Here is an 18,096-nt window from a genome sequence, read left to right as displayed (position 1 = left end):
AAGGAAGTAGGATGAGTGATGTTTTTATTCTTTCTTAAGTGTTTCAGATGTTTGCTGACTTTTTTTTGTATTTTATAATTAAATTTAAAAATGTATTAATTCCTTAAAGAGCTTAGAGAAAGAAGGGGATTTTATTGTTTTGTTTTTAAATTAGAACTATGCCTACCATCTCTCCATCCAGCTTAACAAGTCCTTTCGAAAGTTGTTTACCTACAGAACCTAAATTCCTACTGGTCCTGTTTGTCGAAGGCAGGCATGTCCAGTGGTCATGCTAGAGACATGGATGCCCCTGAATTATTTGGGCCTGGAGGTGGGGGAAAATCACAAAATTGCTAACTCACTTTAGTGGAGGGGAAAGCTGTGTCTTTTTAGGGTAGACACCAGAATATAGTCAGATAAAATCTCCCCTCATCCAGACCTCCCCTAGTGGCTGACCTGATTCTTAGGTTGTGAGCTATGGTTACCACAGGCTTCCATACCCAATCTGCAATCCATTAGCTGGATGGAATGGAGCAGTGTGAAAAGGAAGCAAAAGGTCCATCTATATGATGGAAATAAAATGGAGACCCTTCCCCATTACTAATCCCCTTTACATCACTCTACTTTCTTTCCATAGCACTTACCACCTTCTAACATACCACACAGTTTACTTTCATTACTTATTATTATTAACTTTGTGTTCTTATGGTGTATGTGCAGTCACATATAATAGCATCTATTTTGTTTAATCATTGCTTTCTGACTCACCCACAGGAGCGTAAGCTCTCTGGGGGCAGGAATCTTTGTCATAGTGAGTGATGTAACCCAGGTGCCTAACTACAGAGCCTGACACACAGTAGGTGCTCATTATGTACTTTGGAGTGGATAGACTTAAATTTATGGGATAAAGGGATTGACGAGGAAAAAGATAAGACAGCAACCAATGGGCTTGGGTGTGGTTTAGTCACTGCAAACGGGGTGCCCTTGTGGTGCACCTCCTGACTGTAGGCCATCGCTGGTTCCTGGAAATATCAACCCCACCCATGCTGATAGGAGTCACTGGGGATATGGGCCTGGAACCTCCCCATCATTAATGCCCCTTGAAGTGAAATGTTCCTACTGCTGGCCACTTCACTCTCCCCAGATTAGCAGAGGTGATGCAATGTTTTCATACTACTGTAGTTTAAATCTAGCCCCAGTTTGAGCATTAAGATGTGATGTAATTAAAATGTATTATGGGATTTCTTGTGTATAAGTTGCCTAGGACATCAGTGTTTGTTGCTTTTACTAAAAGCTGCAGCTATGCCCTGGCATCATTTTATTTTATTTTATTTTAAAACAGTTTTATTTATTTCAGAGAGGAAGAAAGAGGGAAAGAGAATAGAAACATCAATGTGAGAGAGAATCATTGATTGTCTGACTCCTGCACACCCCCCACTAGAGATTGAGCCCACCACCCGGGCATGTGCCCTGACCAGGAATCGAACCTTGACCTTCTGGTTCACAGGTCAATGCTCAACTACTGAGCCATGCCAGCGGGGCTGCCCTAGTATCCTTTTAAAAGGAGGGCCCACTTTCCAGAGCCAGGGTTGGCAGCAGTGTGATCCTGCACATGTATAGGAGGAAACAAGAAGCATGTGGAGCAGCCACGATGACCAGCCTAAACACCCATGGGCCCTTGCATCACAGGATGTATTCAAATATCAGCATAACTCTCATTTCTCCTCTCAAGCATGGCCTCTTCGCAGCTTCCATTCAGGCATTGGGTTAGACTCCGCCAAACTGACCTGCAAAATGGGGCCAGGTCCAGAGGAAGAGGACTGTGCAGCTGATTTCTGGAAAGCAGGTGGGGTTGAGGTGTGTGAAAGGCAGTGATGAATGATGTTTGGCCCTTGGTTCCAACTATACTTGAAAATCATATCACAACAGAGATCTGGGAGGCTGCTACCATTCGATGATGTTAACATTCCAAGACGTAAGCTTTTAATCATCTTGGGTTTGAAATGAATTTGCATAGAAAATGGTAAGTCCCGTACCTTCGATGTCCTCACACTTCCTGTCTCTTATTCCTTTTGTTTCTCCATAGCACATAGTACTATCTAAAATACTATACATGTATCAGCTTATTGTCTGTCTCTCCCCATGATGTAAACTCCATGCAGCAGGGATTTTTGTCTCACGTATCTCTAGTCTGAGAACAATACCTGGCACATAGTAGGTGCTCAATAAATATTGGTTTGGGTGAGGGAAGAGAAAACCAAAGATGAGAAGCATCTTTATAAAGAATGTTTCAATTTATTTTACTTTAAATCTGAATCTGCATAAAATGATGGTTAGTTACATTCAGCTCAAAGCACCCCTGTGACATGAACTGAAGACAAGCCCAGGTTTGAAACTTTGCAACTCCCCATCAGGTCCAGTGGCCACAGTAATAATCAGCCCTGTCACTTAATTTGCATCCACCGAGGCTATGACAGCCTGGGCTGTAAGTACTCAGAATTTTCTCAGGGTGATGGTGGGAAGCAGGGGGATGATCACTTATGATGGATGCTACAACAGGGCCCTGACTACACTTCTGTCATGGCCTGCAGCCATCTGAAATGAGGGGGTACCTGAGGAAACATAGGGAAGGCTTATGGTGCTGTTACTGGAACCCTGATGTTTTTCCTGGAATCCGCCTGCCTACACGCACTGGTCCAACGAAATGCATGAACAGGGGTTTGCAGTATAGAAAGAAAAAAATAGTTTAATATTGAATTGGCCAAATGGAGCTGTGTGAAAGAGCTCTAAAAAAAAACACACACAACTCTCCAATAGAGTATAGGTTACAGATTATATAGAGCAAAATCAGAAGACACTATGGGTTAGGGGTTCAGGGTTGTGTGGGGAGTTGATTGGTTGGAGGTGAGGTGAGTGTAATGAATCATTTCTTCAGGTCTTGAGGACAGTTCTGAGGTCTTTTCTGGTGTCCCTCTGTCCAGTCTCATGGGAAAGTAGCCAGGGGGTTGTTCCAACTTAGGGTTCAGAAACTGAAACATAACTTAGGTGAAGATGTGATCTTTATCCTGACAGAGACCTAGATCCTGTGACCATTTGTCATGTCTGAGCTACTGTCTTCTCCTGCCTTGGGGGCTGCTGATTATGGAGGGAAAGGTTAAGTCTCTGAGGGGTATGTATATATATAAAGAAGGATATGATGTCTAGAGCTAGGACTTAAGCTAATTTAATCCAAGTCATAAATACCCTTGGTTTCAGTGCCTGGGAATTCTGGGATAGAGAAACTCAAAATGGTACCAATCCCCCAAAGACTAAGGTAAAATAAACTTAATTCTGAAGTTTCTAAGAAGCAGCATCATTTCTCTTCCTTTCTGAGCTCATTCTCTTTCTCTTCACACACACTCATTTCAAGACCCCCTCATGCCATATCCCAGCAGATGACAGACACCACACTGTGCAGAAGCACAGACATGCTTGTGAATGGTCTCTCTCTGCCGCAGCACCCCCTTGGCAGTGGGGCTGGCTCGCTCACACGTTGGTGTGCTGAGAACCAGAGGATGCGATGCTGCCTGGCTGTCTCTGGCTAGAGGGTGCTGAGCTGGCTGCCCGGCTCCTCCTGCTCTGATGGCCTCCTCCCTGGCTGCTGGGGGATGGCTCATCCATCATCTTGAGCTTCTCATGCTCCTCCTTCAGGAAGAAGTCCACCAACAAGCTCTTCTCTTTCTTGATCTGGTCGCTGATGTCCGTGGGGATATCTGGGATCATCCAGTCCACGAGGACACTCAGGAACATCACAAGATTCTGTCAAAAGTGAGAGATAAGGGTAGAGAGAGGAGGCTTGGCCTGGGAACACTAGTGTACCACTGTCTACCTTTGTCCGTCAGAGTGACCATCTCAGCAGTGGAGCTGGTGGTAGCATGCAACATTAAAGGGCACAGACCCGGGAGTAGACATCTCTGTGTTATTCTGGCTCCACTGCTTACTAGTGGGTGATCTTAGCCATGGAGCATAACTGTCCCTTGTGTGCCCATGTGGAAGGTGGAATAGTAACAGTACCTACTTTCTGAAGTTGTGTGAGGATTAAATGAGTCAACACATTGCACATAGCAGGGCTCCATAAGTATTAGCCATTGCTTCTTCCCCTCCTCCAACCCATTTCATTTGTCTTGCTTTGGCTTCTTGGCCTAAAAGGCCTCCAGGCCCCCTGCTCCAGAGCTGCTGGGAAGTGGCCACAATGCCCAGTTGCCTCTCCAGGTTTTCCCTGAGCCAGTTGCTTCTCTCTCCCTTGCGCCTGACCCTCTGTCTTCCATATCAGAGATATATCTTTGGTTTTTGCACTGAACTATGGCCTCAGCAGACCCCACCCACTACTCACATTCATCACATCCTGCTCTCCATGCCATGCCAGCCACTCTAGTTACATGGCCTGTTGGGGACTCTCTGCCTTTTTTGTGCACACTTGTAATTGGCTTCCTCCTCTGTCTGCTAAGCTACTCCCCCTCCATTGTAAACACAGGTAGGATAAGACTGCACTTTCCTAGGAGTATTTTCGATTCAAGTGTGTGAATATGCTATAACAGTGCCATCATGGCCAATAAATGTTTGCTACTTTGATAATCTGGTTCCCATCCATTTCCTAAGCCACCGACAATTATACCTTACCCAATACACTCCTTCGATTGTTGTGTTCTGTGCCTCACAATTATATGCTCATGTGTCTTCTCCTCTCTGAGGTACAGAGGACAGTGACGAAGCCCAGAATGAGATAACAGAGCATGGCTGTCTTCCATGCTTTCAGCCTATTCCCAGCTTGACCTTGAACCCTTTGTGCTCCTAGGAGCCCAGAGGAAGACTTTGGGAACCATCTTCTATTTCCAGAGGCTCCTGGCTGCCTTAGTTCATCTAGAGCTGCCCTGAGTTATACACTCCTCCTTTAAATGAACTCCTCACAGGGTGAGTCAATGCTACATGTGACATATGGTAAAGTGAGGTGACTCCCACAGGTGGGGCAGCAGGAGATGTCTGAGTGATTTTTCAAATATATCGCCCCATCTCCCCAGAGGAATAATGGCTGTCCTCTTTAGGTGAAAGACTAGCCGGTGGGCTCCTTCACTTCCTGGGCTTGGGTCAGGGGCAGGATATTTTAGAACCTTCCAGAAATCCACCTTCAGGGATTACAAAAGTCTGAGGGAGTGGATGAGAAAAGGATCTGGGCCAGGGCTCCAGTTTTGCTTGAAGACCCACAGGACCCCGAGAGGAGAATCGGGAAGGGGGGCCTCGTGCTCAGAGAATCTCGGTGGTACAATTGGAGCTGCTGCTATTGTCAGAGATAGGAATCACTGGGCTCAAGTTTGCTATTCATTCAGGAATGGCGGGATGGCTCTGGCGGCCCTTCCCACCATATGTCTCAGGGGCTAAAACAACAGGAACAAAGGAGGGAGCCAGCTGAGAGGGCTAGGAGAAAGGTTCAGATGGGGCTATTTGTCTGCATTAGAGCTGAGACTCTGGTTTCCACTGCTCTTCCCATTTCCCTTTGTTGTCTTAGGTTGAAATGGGAATCTATTGCCACCCTGCAACATACTCCACATCTGCCTTGTAATCTTATTCTGTGTTTTAGTCTCTTTCTGCAAATCCATCAATTTGTGGATGCCCGGGGAAGGGAGCACTCACTGCCTGCCACCTATGAAGGCCCCCTATGTCACCTGTGCCATGAAAACCTGGAGATGAGGGGCCGGCAAGGAGACATGGTTGTCTTAACTCTTGCAACTTAAGTCCTAATTGGCAACTCCTTACTGGAATAACTCACCTGGAAGATTATGACAAAAGCCAGACGGGCAGACAGAACAGACCAGTACTGTTTGGAATATTCATATGGGTTTGGGGCCCACGGCGGCTCTCGGTAATCCTTAAACCTGCCGGGAGAGAAATGTGGTGTTCAGATTGAGAAGAAATGGAAGAAAGGGGGTACTGTAGCTCTAGGGGAGACCTCGGGGGTCAAAGCAGCAGGCAAGACTTTAGCTCTCCGACTTGGGGGCAAGGGGGGAAAGAGAAGGAATCCATGGTCCAACCAACAAGTGTCTATGGGATAAAAAGACCGAAGTCTCAAAAAACCAATGTCAGACTAGAAATGTCTTTTTCTACTCTCTCTCTAACATCCCCAAAAGCTTTCTCTGGTGTCTGGATTCTACTTCCAGAGGAGCCCAGGAATCATGAGAGGACCCTAGGACAGTGAATCCACCTTGAGTCCCATTAGCTTATGGCCTCTGGAGGGGAAGGAAGACTACCGTTTTTGCAGTCTGTGGGCTCAATGAAGATATAGGTGCCAGCAGACAATTCCAGCTTCATGCCCAAGTGTTTGCCTTGGGACTATGGTCTTGAGAGGGGCCAGCCTCACTTGATGACCACATTCTTATACCCAAAGGGAAGTGACCAAGCTGAAGACAATGAATTTGGGGAAGGAGGGCTGATGATAATAGTCACGGTTGGTCAGTGTCATTCTCTTTTACTGGCCATCTTTATAAGTTGTTTATATGGCTTAAGAAAAAAATGTTAGTGGCCTCACATGAACTCATGCCTCTTCCTTAGACCTCAGACCCTTGGAGGGGCTTTTCCTCACCGTTGTCTCCCCCCTACTCCCATCCTGGGATGACTCATGTTTGAAAGGGCTCATTTTCTCAGACTCACTTTTTTCTAAACCTGGAAAAATGACAAAAGTTAGTACCAGAAGAATTATGATCCTTCATGAAACTGTTTCCTCCATAGACTTCAGCAAAGCTTTGATGCTCAATAAAATCAAAGCAAGCCCAGGGCTGGAGGAAGGGGTGGGGTGGCATCAGGCCACAATGTGGGATGTATGACCATTGAGTGGGGACTCTATCTGAGGAGCAGATAGGAAGGGAAGGAGGCAGTATGTGTCAATCCCTGAGCAAGGAACTTTTCTGGAAGTTTTCTTATTTAATCTTTACAACAGCATCCTCAGGCAGGCATTGATATCCCCATGTAACATAGGAAGAAACTGAGGCTCAGAGACGTTCAAGTAGTTGGCCAAAGTCTCCTTGACAACAAGAGGCTAAGGTAAGGCAAGAATCCAAGTCTGGCTGAATTCAGTCTTTTCTCCTATCTCATACAGCAGCTTACTGTCAGTAGCGATTTGGGGGGTGGGAGGCTCAGAAGGGGGTGCTCTCTGGAGCTCCTCCTAACCTGAAAGCACCAGCTGTTTTGAAAGATTCATGTCAAAACATGGTGACTTCCAATTGCCCAAGGAGAGATGAGGGAAGAAGAGAAAAAAAAACCTGAAAAGAGATGCACACGAGAAGATAGAAAAAAACCCTAGCGATGGAGTCAGCAACAGAAAAGACAAACTGAGAGGTGGACACTAAGCAATCGGCTAGGGCTGGGCAAGAGGCCAGGAGCTGCCCCCTCCCCACTCAACTCCCCTTCTTCCAACAGCTGATCACAGCTGTTGCAGGCTTGGTTTGACATTTGGATGAAAAGCAAAACTAACTGCAGCCCAGCAAAATACCACGGCATTCATCACATCCATCCGTGGCTGAGGACAGAAACACGGCCAGCTCCAATTATGCTTGCTAATGGGAGAGAGTGAGTGAGAGCGTGGCTAAAGGAATAAGGATATCTTGGGATGGGAAAATCTCAGGTTCCCCACTGTCCTGCTGCCTGCCTTCCCCTCCCTAGCCCCAAAGGATTCCATGGCAGAAGGGAATTGATCCTACTTTTTCTTCTCAAGACCTCCAAGGAGTGTTACACACACACACCCACTCCTTACCACAGGGAAATCCTTCCCCAGGTCTAGCCCAATCCCTTCTGCTGCAATCAAAGCCTGTTTCGCTTGTTCTCTAGCTTCATCTATGAACGAACAGATGTTCACTGACCTCAGCATGAGAGCCATTGCTCACCCTGCTTTTTTCCAGTCTGGAAAGAATCCATAAATAATCTAAATCTTGTCCCACCTCTGCTACTAACTCACCACAGCTTTTGAAAATGTCCCTTTGCTCTCCCTAAGTATCCAAAACATGTTTTGAATCTAATAGGCACATCCATCTAATTAAGGATCTAGGGAAAGACTAACATATAGACATGTTCAGAAAGCTATACTTGAAATACACCTAGGCCAATGGGCTAAGGGTGCTGTTAGGAACTACGGGACAAGCTATCCACAGAAAAGAACAATATGCAATTTAATTAATTATACATCTGTTCACATTTCTCTTTCCAAAGCTAACTTTTTAAGAACTGTGACCTACAGTAAATACATTTTGAATTAATGCATACATAAATATATGTCACTGAAATGAAAATTACACAAAAGATACTCTTGCTATGTCCAATGTACTGGTATTTTTCTATTCTATTCTATTCTATTCTATTTCATTTTATTTCATTTCATTCTTTTCATTCTACTGGGTGTTCCATAAAAATATATACACACTTTGAATAATTTATTAATTCCAATGGGTTAAAACTGAAAGGGAAGAAACATCAATTAAGTTATCTATCAGCTGTTAAAGTGTGTATGCATTTTTTGTGTCACCCTTATTCTATTCTATTCCATTCTATTCTATTCTATTCTATTCTATTCTATCTTAATCTATTCTATTCTTTAAAATGCTGATCATGACCCACCAAATCGATTTCATAACCCACTAATGAACCATGACTCATAGTTTGAAAAAACATAGACTCTAGTAAGCCTCTGCCACCAGGTAAATAATTGGTTGTTTACATTCCAATATAAATTCAAATTTCATAATTAAAAAAAACACAACCTTCATCCTAAGAAGTTAGGCTTATCACATGTTTTCACTGAGTAACTAGAAGACACTAATTAAACAAGAGATAATTAGTTTTAAGATTAGAAATGTCCACAAAAGATAAAGTGGTTAATCAACCTAATTTTGTCCATAATGGTAATAGTTGCCTGCTTTGTCTGTTTTGTTTCTAAGCCCAGGGCACAGAATTGGCAAAAGAGTGGGCTTTGGAGTCAGGTGTCTTGATGCCTCCTCCACCATTTCAGTTCTATGCCCTCTACGAAGTGCCCTAACATTCTGATGGCCAAAGCCATTGTCTAGGAAATGGTCTTCAACTTTCTGCATCTCACAGAGTTGTAATGAAGATTAAATGTCAGTGAAGGGCACTTAGCACCCCACTTGACCTATCAGATATATATACCCAGTAAGCAGTAGCTGTTCTTTCTCCTTTGACTGAGGTAACTTATGAAACACACCCCTTCTGTTAAAAGAGGACAGAGCACATACACCCATGCTCCTTGTTCCTCCCTACTTTCTAGGAGGATTTTTGAGCACTCAAGAGCAGATGCTCCAAGTTTCCCATGATGCTGATATGAGTAAAAAGAGTCAGCCAATGTCACAACTGCAAGGGGCTTCTTTCAGGATCTATGTCCGTGTAAATGTAGGCAAGCCTCAGGGTTGGTGGGAATTAACTTCTGCTCCATTCCCATCAGCTCAAGTATTTTCTGAAACCAGACCTCTTCCCCTGGTTTAGGGAGTTTGGTCTTCCTATAGTCCCACTGGGCAGCCAGGCACTGGGTGACCCATATCTGGTCACTTCCTGCATCTACTGGCTGGGATTTAAGCTCGGGGATATAATTTTAGGAATCATTTCTAGATCTCACTCTCACCCCTCCAGTCCTCCTTTATTTTCTTTGGGACTTAACATTAATTTTGAAAGTTCTCTTTAGTCTTCTAATAAGGAGTGTCTTTCATAGTGAAACAACTAGAGTGTCTAAAAACGCAAGTGAGCACTTGGAGTGGCTATGTCACTAACTGTAAGGCCCTGGGGAAGTTATTTCACATCTCTGGTCCTCAGCTTTCTAATCCATAAGTGGAGCTGACAAAACGTGCCTCTCAGTGCTGAGTACACCAATGGTACATACACCAGCTCTCTCACCCCAACCATGAATAAACAAATACATACATGTGTGTACTATATGTGTGTACACTGAACATGAAAGAAAGACAGTGAGAATTAAATAAGACAACACATGAGCATGTGATTTCTTGAGACTTCCACAAAAAATGGACACAACGGTTTTTTCTAGAAGAGAATGACTAGGGTAGGGGCTGAGAAGAGAGTCTTTTCCTTATATTTATATAAAACACAATAAATAATTATATATTAACTAGAGGCCCAGTGCACGAAATTTGTGCACTGGGGCAGGGGGGTGCTGTCCCTCAGCCCAGCCTGCTGTCCCTCCAATCTGGGACCCCTTGAGGGATGGCCGACTGCTCATTTAGGCCCGATCCCACAGGGCACATGAACAGCAGGGGACCGAGCCTGCAGGGGAGGGCAGTTGGGGGCGACTGGGCCCACAGGGATCGGGCCTAAACAGGCAGTTGGATATCCCTCTCACAATCCAGGACTGTTGGCTCCCAACTGCTTGCCTGCCTGCCTGCCTGATTGCCCCTTACTACTTCTGCTTGCCAGCCTGATAACCCCCTAACCACTCCCTTGCCAGCTTGATTGACTCCTAACTGTTCCCCTGTCAGCCTGATTACCCTTCAACTACCCTCCCCTGCTGGCCTGGTTGCCCCCAACTGCCCTCCCCTGCCAGCCTGGTCGCCCCCAATAGCCCTCCCCTGCCAGCCCGATCACCCCCAACAGTCCTCTCCTGCAGGCCCAGTCCCCCACAATGGCCCTCCCCTGCAGGTCTGGTCACCCTCAACTGCCCTCCCCTGCAGGCCTGGTCACTCCCAATGGCCCTCCCCTGCAGGCCCAGTCCCTCCAACGGCCCTCCCCTGCAGGCCTGGTTGCCCCCAACTGCCGTCCCCTGCAGGCCCGGTCACCCCCAACTGCCCTCCCCTGCTGGCCTGATCACTCACAACTGCCCTCCCTGCAGGCCATCTTATGGCAACATGGTGGTGGCCATCTTTGACCACATGGGGGCAGCCATCTTGTGTGTTGGAGTGATGGTCAATTTGTATACTGGTCATGATTAATTAGCATATCCAATCGTGACTGTGAGGGCGTCATGACCAATTTGCATATTACCCTTTTATTAGTATAGATAATTAATATAACTAATATATTAATTATGTAATATATAAATTTTAAGTTCTATGATTTATATAATATGTATTATATGTAATACATGTATATATACATGTATTCATGCATATATACACATACAGAATTATATATACATACACATACATACAGAATTAGGAAGCTGAGAAGAGAGTCTTTCATATATACATTTATAATTAGGGAGAACTACTTTTATAGTGAAAAAAGGTTCAAAATTTCAAAAGAAGAATGTAATTAATAGCAATATTCAGTTCACTCAAATATGTTTTTATACTTAGCTTTCAGGAGCAAAGTTATAGTGTTAACTGAGACAGACTTCCATACAATAAGTGAAAATGGTACAAAAATCAACATTATATTTTAGCTTTAAGATTACATTAATGTTTTATCTGGATCTAACACTAAGAAAAATTACATTGATTGAGTGGAATTTATATATTACCTAAATATATAAGGTTCCCATGTACTCAAAATATAATATATTACATTATTATAAAACAAACCCATGAAACAATACCTTAAAGGTTCTCCAAATTTATTTTATATGAATGCATGGAAAAATGTCTGAAAAAGATCACTATTGGGAAGATGCCTAGGACCAGGCAGGGGTTAGGGTGCAGGTGGTACAAAGTTGGAGAGGTTGCCTGTAATGTTTAGAATTTCTGTAGGAATTGATTAATATATTACACGTGTCATTAACTACTATTTTTTTTAAAGCAGAAAAGAATCTTTGGTGATTATTTATTCCAAGTCCTCATTTTACAGATGGGGCAACTGTGGTGTGGAGAGGGAAAAAAGACTCCTGGCTCAGATGTCCCCCTCCCATCCTCACTTGGAGGGGTGACCAGTGACAGTGACATCTGCCACAACTCATCACAAGACTCAATCACAGTGGGCAGGAAGGGCGCCTAAATAACAAACTGAGGAGTCGGTAATCAACAATCAGTAGTTTTTTTAAAACGAGATTTTAGTTATATTACAAATCAGTTAGTAAATGCATTTCTCAACTCCAAACAGTGGTATGTAAAAAAAAATTTTAATAGTCCCTGTGGAAATTAATGCTGAACACAATTACATACAATATTTTCATACCATTTGAGCTACTTAAAACTGCCTTCTGAAATTGGCCTTTAACAAGGGAAAACACTACAGCCAATTAGGAACTAATGAGAACCATGTCAATCCAGTGGTTGATAAAGATCAGGAAAGGCAACACCCGGAAAAACTGACTTAACCTCTGGTTTCAGCAAGAAGCAGATGAAGGGCAGCCATGGGCTGGAAGGAAACTCGCCTCTTCAAAGCTTTTACAGGACCTCAGGGTATGAAAGAACTTAGGCCCTGCAGAAAAACCCAACAGAGGCCACCCAAGGATGCTGCTTCTTCAGGCTCAGTACCTCCAAATAGACCCATTGGGTTGACCATGCCCAGGTCGGCTCCTCCAGGCTGGCACCCAGATCCATGGCCAGGCCCTGTCCTGCTGATCGCTCTGCTCCCTTCCAGCTAAGCCAGGAGCCCAAGACATCGTCTATCCTGCAGGACACAGTGGTCCTTTGACCTTGTCAAATGGGCACTAATCAGCCTGCACATTGATGTCACTGGACTGTTTATGGAGCAGCCCTCTTAGAGTGGTTAGATGGTTGAGGCCAATGTTGCTGCAAAAATACTGGGAGCCAGAGACCTTTTATTGCTATTTTTAAGATACCTCTTCCCTGGTGAGGTTTGATTGGAGCCGGAGACCTGTTTTATATTTGCCCACATTTATTTCGAGGTCACTGAAAGCTAAGAATAAGAAGGGTCATTGAGTTCCCAACACCATTTGCCAGAAAATCAGGGCAAATATCAAATTCTATCACGGAAGCAGTTTTAAATGCAGGCTTTGGGACTAGCTACAGAATTGTCTCTGTTTCTCATAATCTCAATCTCTCTCTCTCTCTCTCTCTTTCTCTCTCTCTCTCTCTTTCTCTCTCTCTCTCTCTCTTTCTCTCTCTCTCTCTCCCATAGTCCCTTCTCCATTCCTCATCTTTCTCTGTCTCTCCCTCTTTTCCTCTTCCTTCCTTCCTTCCATTTTCCCTTTCTCTTTCCTTTACTTTTTTTGTAGCCATCAACAACTCCTAGCTTACAAAGACATTAGTAGCTTATGCTTCAATTTGCTAAATCTCCAGAGAATTTGATGACCCAAACAAGGTTACACCGCATGCATTGAGTAGGACCATTTGCGGTAGAGGATTCCATCAACATTCTTACACATCTAGGAAAGGTAGCCTTCAAAATACACCAATTTGATAGGGGTTGTCTAGATATAAGCTGCCCATGTTCTCTAGGTATCTGCTCACTTTGTGAAGTAGGGCATCTCTTTATTTTTAATGTCATGTACTAGTCTTCACACTGCAGACAGAGATAACACCAAGGAAAAGTTTGAGCTCATCACTGCTCCCTTAAATCCCTCAGTGGCTATGTGCTGCCCCAAGAGGGAATCCATACACTTCCAAATGATCAACATGCTCTTCTTGGTCTGGCTTATGTGCCTTCTGAGCTACTTAAAACTGATCTCTATCTCTCCAACCCTAACCACTCACAAACTCACCCCTCCACCTGGAAGACACTGCTCTCCCTTGACCTCCTTCTCTCCTGGACACCCCCTTTACCATCCAGCATTGCTCTTCTCATCCCGCTCACCACCCAGGCCAACTTGGTCACATGAATGAGGAGTTTCAACTTTTCTACTGTTTATTCTTCAAATTCTACCTCCCTTGAAGCTTCCCTTGATCTCTTAAGTCTGAGTGAAGTGCATGGCCTCTGTCCTCAGGGCTCTCAGAGCTCCCTGTAGTGATACCATTGTAAATGATTAAAACTATATTTTAATTGCTTATTTACTTACTCATCTCCTCTATCTAGACTCCTTGAGGGAGGCACTGTGTCTTATTCCTTATCACATAACCAATGCCAAGCCATTAAGGTCTCAAAACCAGTTGCATTAGTGAACCTATAATCCTCACTGGTACCGAATAAGAAAAAAACAATCAGATGTTCCAAAAATCATTTTGGTTTGATTCTGGAATGATCTATTTTCTGTGAATAAATTTTCTTGATAGAAATATAGAATATACTCCCCATGCATGCATCTATTAATAATTATTCTAGTCAGTCACAGAATTTAAAAGAGGGGGGCGGCACAATGGAATACTATGCTGCTGTTAAAAAGAAGGAACTTTTACCATTTGCAACAGCATGGATGACCTGGAGAGCATTATGCTAAGCAAAATAAGCTAGTCAGAGAAAGATAAATATCACATGATCTCACTCATTTGTGGAGTATAATGAACAACATAAACTAATGAACAAAAATAGATCCAGAGACATAGAAGCATCAAACAGACCATCCAACCTCAGAGGGAAAGCAGGGGAGGGGAGGGTAAGAGATCAACCAAAGGACTTGTATGCATGCATATAAGCATAACCCAAGGACACAAACAGTAGGGGGGTAAGGGCAAGTACTGGGGGGTGGGAACAGCTGAGAAGAGGTCAATGGGGGAAAAAGGAGACATATGTAATACTTTAAACAATAAAGAATTTAAATTTAAAAAGGGGTGGGGGTACAGATAAGCCATAATCCCATCTACTTGCATGGAAACAATGGAGAGAAGAGTTACTGGGGTCTTACAACTGGCTAGAAAATCCTGTGACTCTGAACGTGGATACAATAAAGCTCAATCTGATCCATGTATACTAATACCTGATGTCCTGGGCATGTGTGGTTTTAGCCAAGTGGTATCCATTCATCTTGTCTTCTCACTAAGGAACTACCTCCACCTCAGAGATCATGTGCTTCAGCTGGAGATGATTTCACCCCCCAAAGCCCACATCAATGGCCCCAAAGCCATGGAGAGTATCACATTTCTCTGGTTAGAGTGATTGGTTCTGGGTAGGGCATGCATACTGATCCTAATCAATGAGCTGCAGTGAAACTTTTGCTGGGGTCATTGGGAAAGAGTTATGGGCTTTTATCCCATTGGCCTGTAGCTGCTGGCAGTCATGCAGATCTTAAAGCTATAGTCAATGTCAATTGGAATGGACTTGGGAGATGGAGAAAGATTTGGTTAGAGCAAACTTGGTTGAATCAAACCTTGCCTAAAAGTAGGTTTACCCTCAACTTTCACTATGGGGTTCATTAAAGTCGCTTTGTGTTTAAGGCAGTTTAAGGCAGTTTAGGCCACTGATATATCTGGAAAGCGTATTCATATGTGTTACTGGAAGATCTGATAGTAGGGAAAATATCAGCAAACCTCGGTGCTCTGGACGAACATGTGCTTCTAGACTAACTAAAGAAGCAGATAGTGTTAGCCTTATCTCCACATACAAGTCACACTGGTATTGTTCTTCCCCTCCCCACCACTCCCCCTACACATGGGTGTGGAGGTTTGTGTTCTTGGATAGACATGAATTTTAGCTCAAGATCTGTCACTAGAAACCTCTGTAATCTTGGGGAATTCTTCAACTTTCTAAGCCTGTTTTTTTTTTTTTTTTTTTTATGTAGAATGAGGAGTTTCAACAAGATGATTTCTGTGGTACCTTCCAGTGATAAAAATAATTGTATAATTTGCACTTTTCAGTGCCTGCTTATTTAATGTAAACCTGTTGACTGACTCCATGGACTCTGCTGGAGCAGATCTAGATGCTACTAGAAAAGGCCTAGAGCCGGTACAGATCCTCTCTGAGCAGAAGTATGTCTGTTGGATCCACAGACCAAAATCCAGCACCCTGGACAGTCTGGCACTCCAAACACACAGAAGAGTGGCCAGGGTAGTACATAGTCTAGTAATATGACTTTAGTCTAAGAGCTAGAGTCTCCATAGTCCCAGGTATAAAAATTCTTAAAACATTGAGGCTGATATAAATTGATGTCTATGAATAAATTTAATCTGGTCTCTGATTTTGAGTATTTTCTTGGTTGGCTAAAGTTACTGGTCCTGGGTCCAGAATACCCTTCTATTTAAGTCACAAATTAGTAAGGTTGTTTAACTCAGCCATCTAGGTTGGAAGACCAATTCATTTTCTCCCTTTTATGGACTCAGACTGTGAAATTGAACTGAAGCAGCCATCTTACAAATGGCTGATCTTCAGTACAAAGGTGTCTCAGGTAGGAAAGTGTGACAGACATGCCCAGGGTTATAACTGCTGCAAGCACAGCTGAAACGCTGCTTCTTCGATGGAGTTATCGACAGCTTTTACGTCAGACACCACCGGGGATAGTCCAAGAAAGTCATATTTTCCCAACAATACCTTTCCCTAGTTTTTTATTTTTGTTGTAGTTATTGTTCTATATTTTTTTATTTATGAAGTGTGATCTTTGATTAAGTCCTTTATGAGGACTATCATTTCATCAGGGTACAAAAGTGTTAAATAATTTAGTCCTTTTTAATCTTCTTCTCTTTATTTGTCCTTCTTGGATAAATAATGGAGAGTTTTCTGGGTTTTAGCTTCAATAATCCCTGTGTTTAAAAAATTTTTTAAATATATATTTTATTGATTTTTTACAGAGAGGAAGGGAGAGGGATAGAGAGTTAGAAACGTTGATGAGAGAAACATCAATCAGCTGCCTCCTGCACACCCCCTACTGGGGATGTGCCTGCAACCAAGGTACATGCCCTTGACCGGAATTGAACCTGGGACCCTTCAGTCTGCAGGCCGATGCTCTATCCACTGAGCCAAACCTGCTAGGGCTAAACTTTTAATCATAACTCTAACCTGGACCTCTCTGGAATTCCAGTTTGGGTCTAGGAGTTAGGTGAAAATTTCCCCTTGGATTTCCTGCCATTATTTTCAATGCAACATGATTGAAATCAAATTTATTACATGTACCATAAAATTAGATTCACTCAGCGTCATCCCCATCTCTGTCAATGGACCCACAATTTCCTAGTCCTCTTACTTTAGTCCAAACTTTGGTGATATCTTTAACTCAGACTCTCGCTAATGTGTCTTATCACTAACTTTGCAATATGTTAATAAAATAGCTCATTTTTTCTCTTTCTCCTCCACCACCCTGGTCTGCTCCCACCATGGTTCATGTCTGAATGATGCAGCAGTTCAGCTGCCCTCCCTGAGTTCCCCCAATTCTAGTTTATCTTCCTCAATAAGACCAGATCAATTTTCCTAAGCCTACCTTTTATCCTGTCATTCCTTGTCACCAAAAAGGTCAATATCTTATTATATCACATTATAATTCTTATAAGATTTCAAAATTTCCCACCAACTATTTTATCCTATCTATTCAAGTTCAACAATGTTTTTGGCTTATATTATCCTAGGAATTTCTACATATATTGTATTTCCTATATTATTCTCTTAAGCACACTCTTTGCTAACTACATCACCTAGCCCCCTAAGTGTTTATCTAATAACCCAAATTTATCCCCACCCCCATGACTTTGTTCATGCTGACTCCCCACCTAGAGTCCTAGAATTCCTCTTGGTCCCTCCAGGAAGCCTACCTTCTCCATTCTAACCAACAGTGATCTCCCTCTCCTCTAAATACCTACAATGTTTATGGTCCATACTAGATATAATCACTGAATAACTGCTATTTCCTATATGTTCTGCTTGTTTTCTTTCTAATCAGACCATAAACCCCTTGATGGTAAAAAAAAAAAAGAGGTTATATACTTCTTTGACTGCTCCACAGTTGATTCATGGAAATTAATTTATAGAAATTGGGGGAGGGTTAGGAGACAGAGGGAAAGGAGAATGATCTAAGTCTTGGTCATCCAGATAATTATTTGGATCTATCATTTCAGGTCCTTTGCCTCCCTCCTCCTCATCATTACTTTACCTGCAGAACTGAACATCCTGGTCAAACTGTGAGTTTTCAGGTTGTGTTCCCTCCTTCAGCTGACTGACGTTGAAAAAGGAGAGGGTGTGGTTGACAAAGCCATGCAGAGTCCCATTGTGACTATAGGAGTACTGGTACACAAGGCGGGGGATAAAGTCGGAGGTGATGGCAATGACAAAAGCCTGAGGAACAAAACCACAAGCACTTGAGGAGAGGTCAGGATGGATGCT

The 18,096-nt window shown here is 43.3% G+C and overlaps 1 protein-coding gene across 1 annotated transcript in view; it reads right to left on the bottom strand.

Annotated features, from left to right (window-relative positions):
- Window positions 1–2,278: 2,278 nt before the first annotated feature.
- Window positions 2,279–18,096, bottom strand: part of ANO2 (anoctamin 2) — a 302,486-nt gene continuing 286,668 nt past the window's right edge. Inside the window, exons 23-25 of the mRNA XM_070408835.1 lie at window positions 17,867–18,048; window positions 5,783–5,888; window positions 2,279–3,777 (exon numbers count right to left, since the gene is read on the bottom strand). Of these exons, the coding sequence (XP_070264936.1) occupies window positions 3,505–3,777; window positions 5,783–5,888; window positions 17,867–18,048 (561 nt within the window). The 3' untranslated portion in view covers window positions 2,279–3,504. The remainder of the gene's footprint in view (window positions 3,778–5,782; window positions 5,889–17,866; window positions 18,049–18,096) is intronic.

This window comes from Myotis yumanensis, unplaced genomic scaffold, assembly GCF_028538775.1.
Source record: "Myotis yumanensis isolate MYYU_CA2020_CCGP unplaced genomic scaffold, mMyoYum1.0.hap1 SCAF_3, whole genome shotgun sequence".
NCBI lineage: Eukaryota > Metazoa > Chordata > Mammalia > Chiroptera > Vespertilionidae > Myotis > Myotis yumanensis.
The sequence above is the reverse complement of the archived record's forward strand: the minus strand, read 5'-3'. Positions and strand labels throughout refer to the sequence as shown.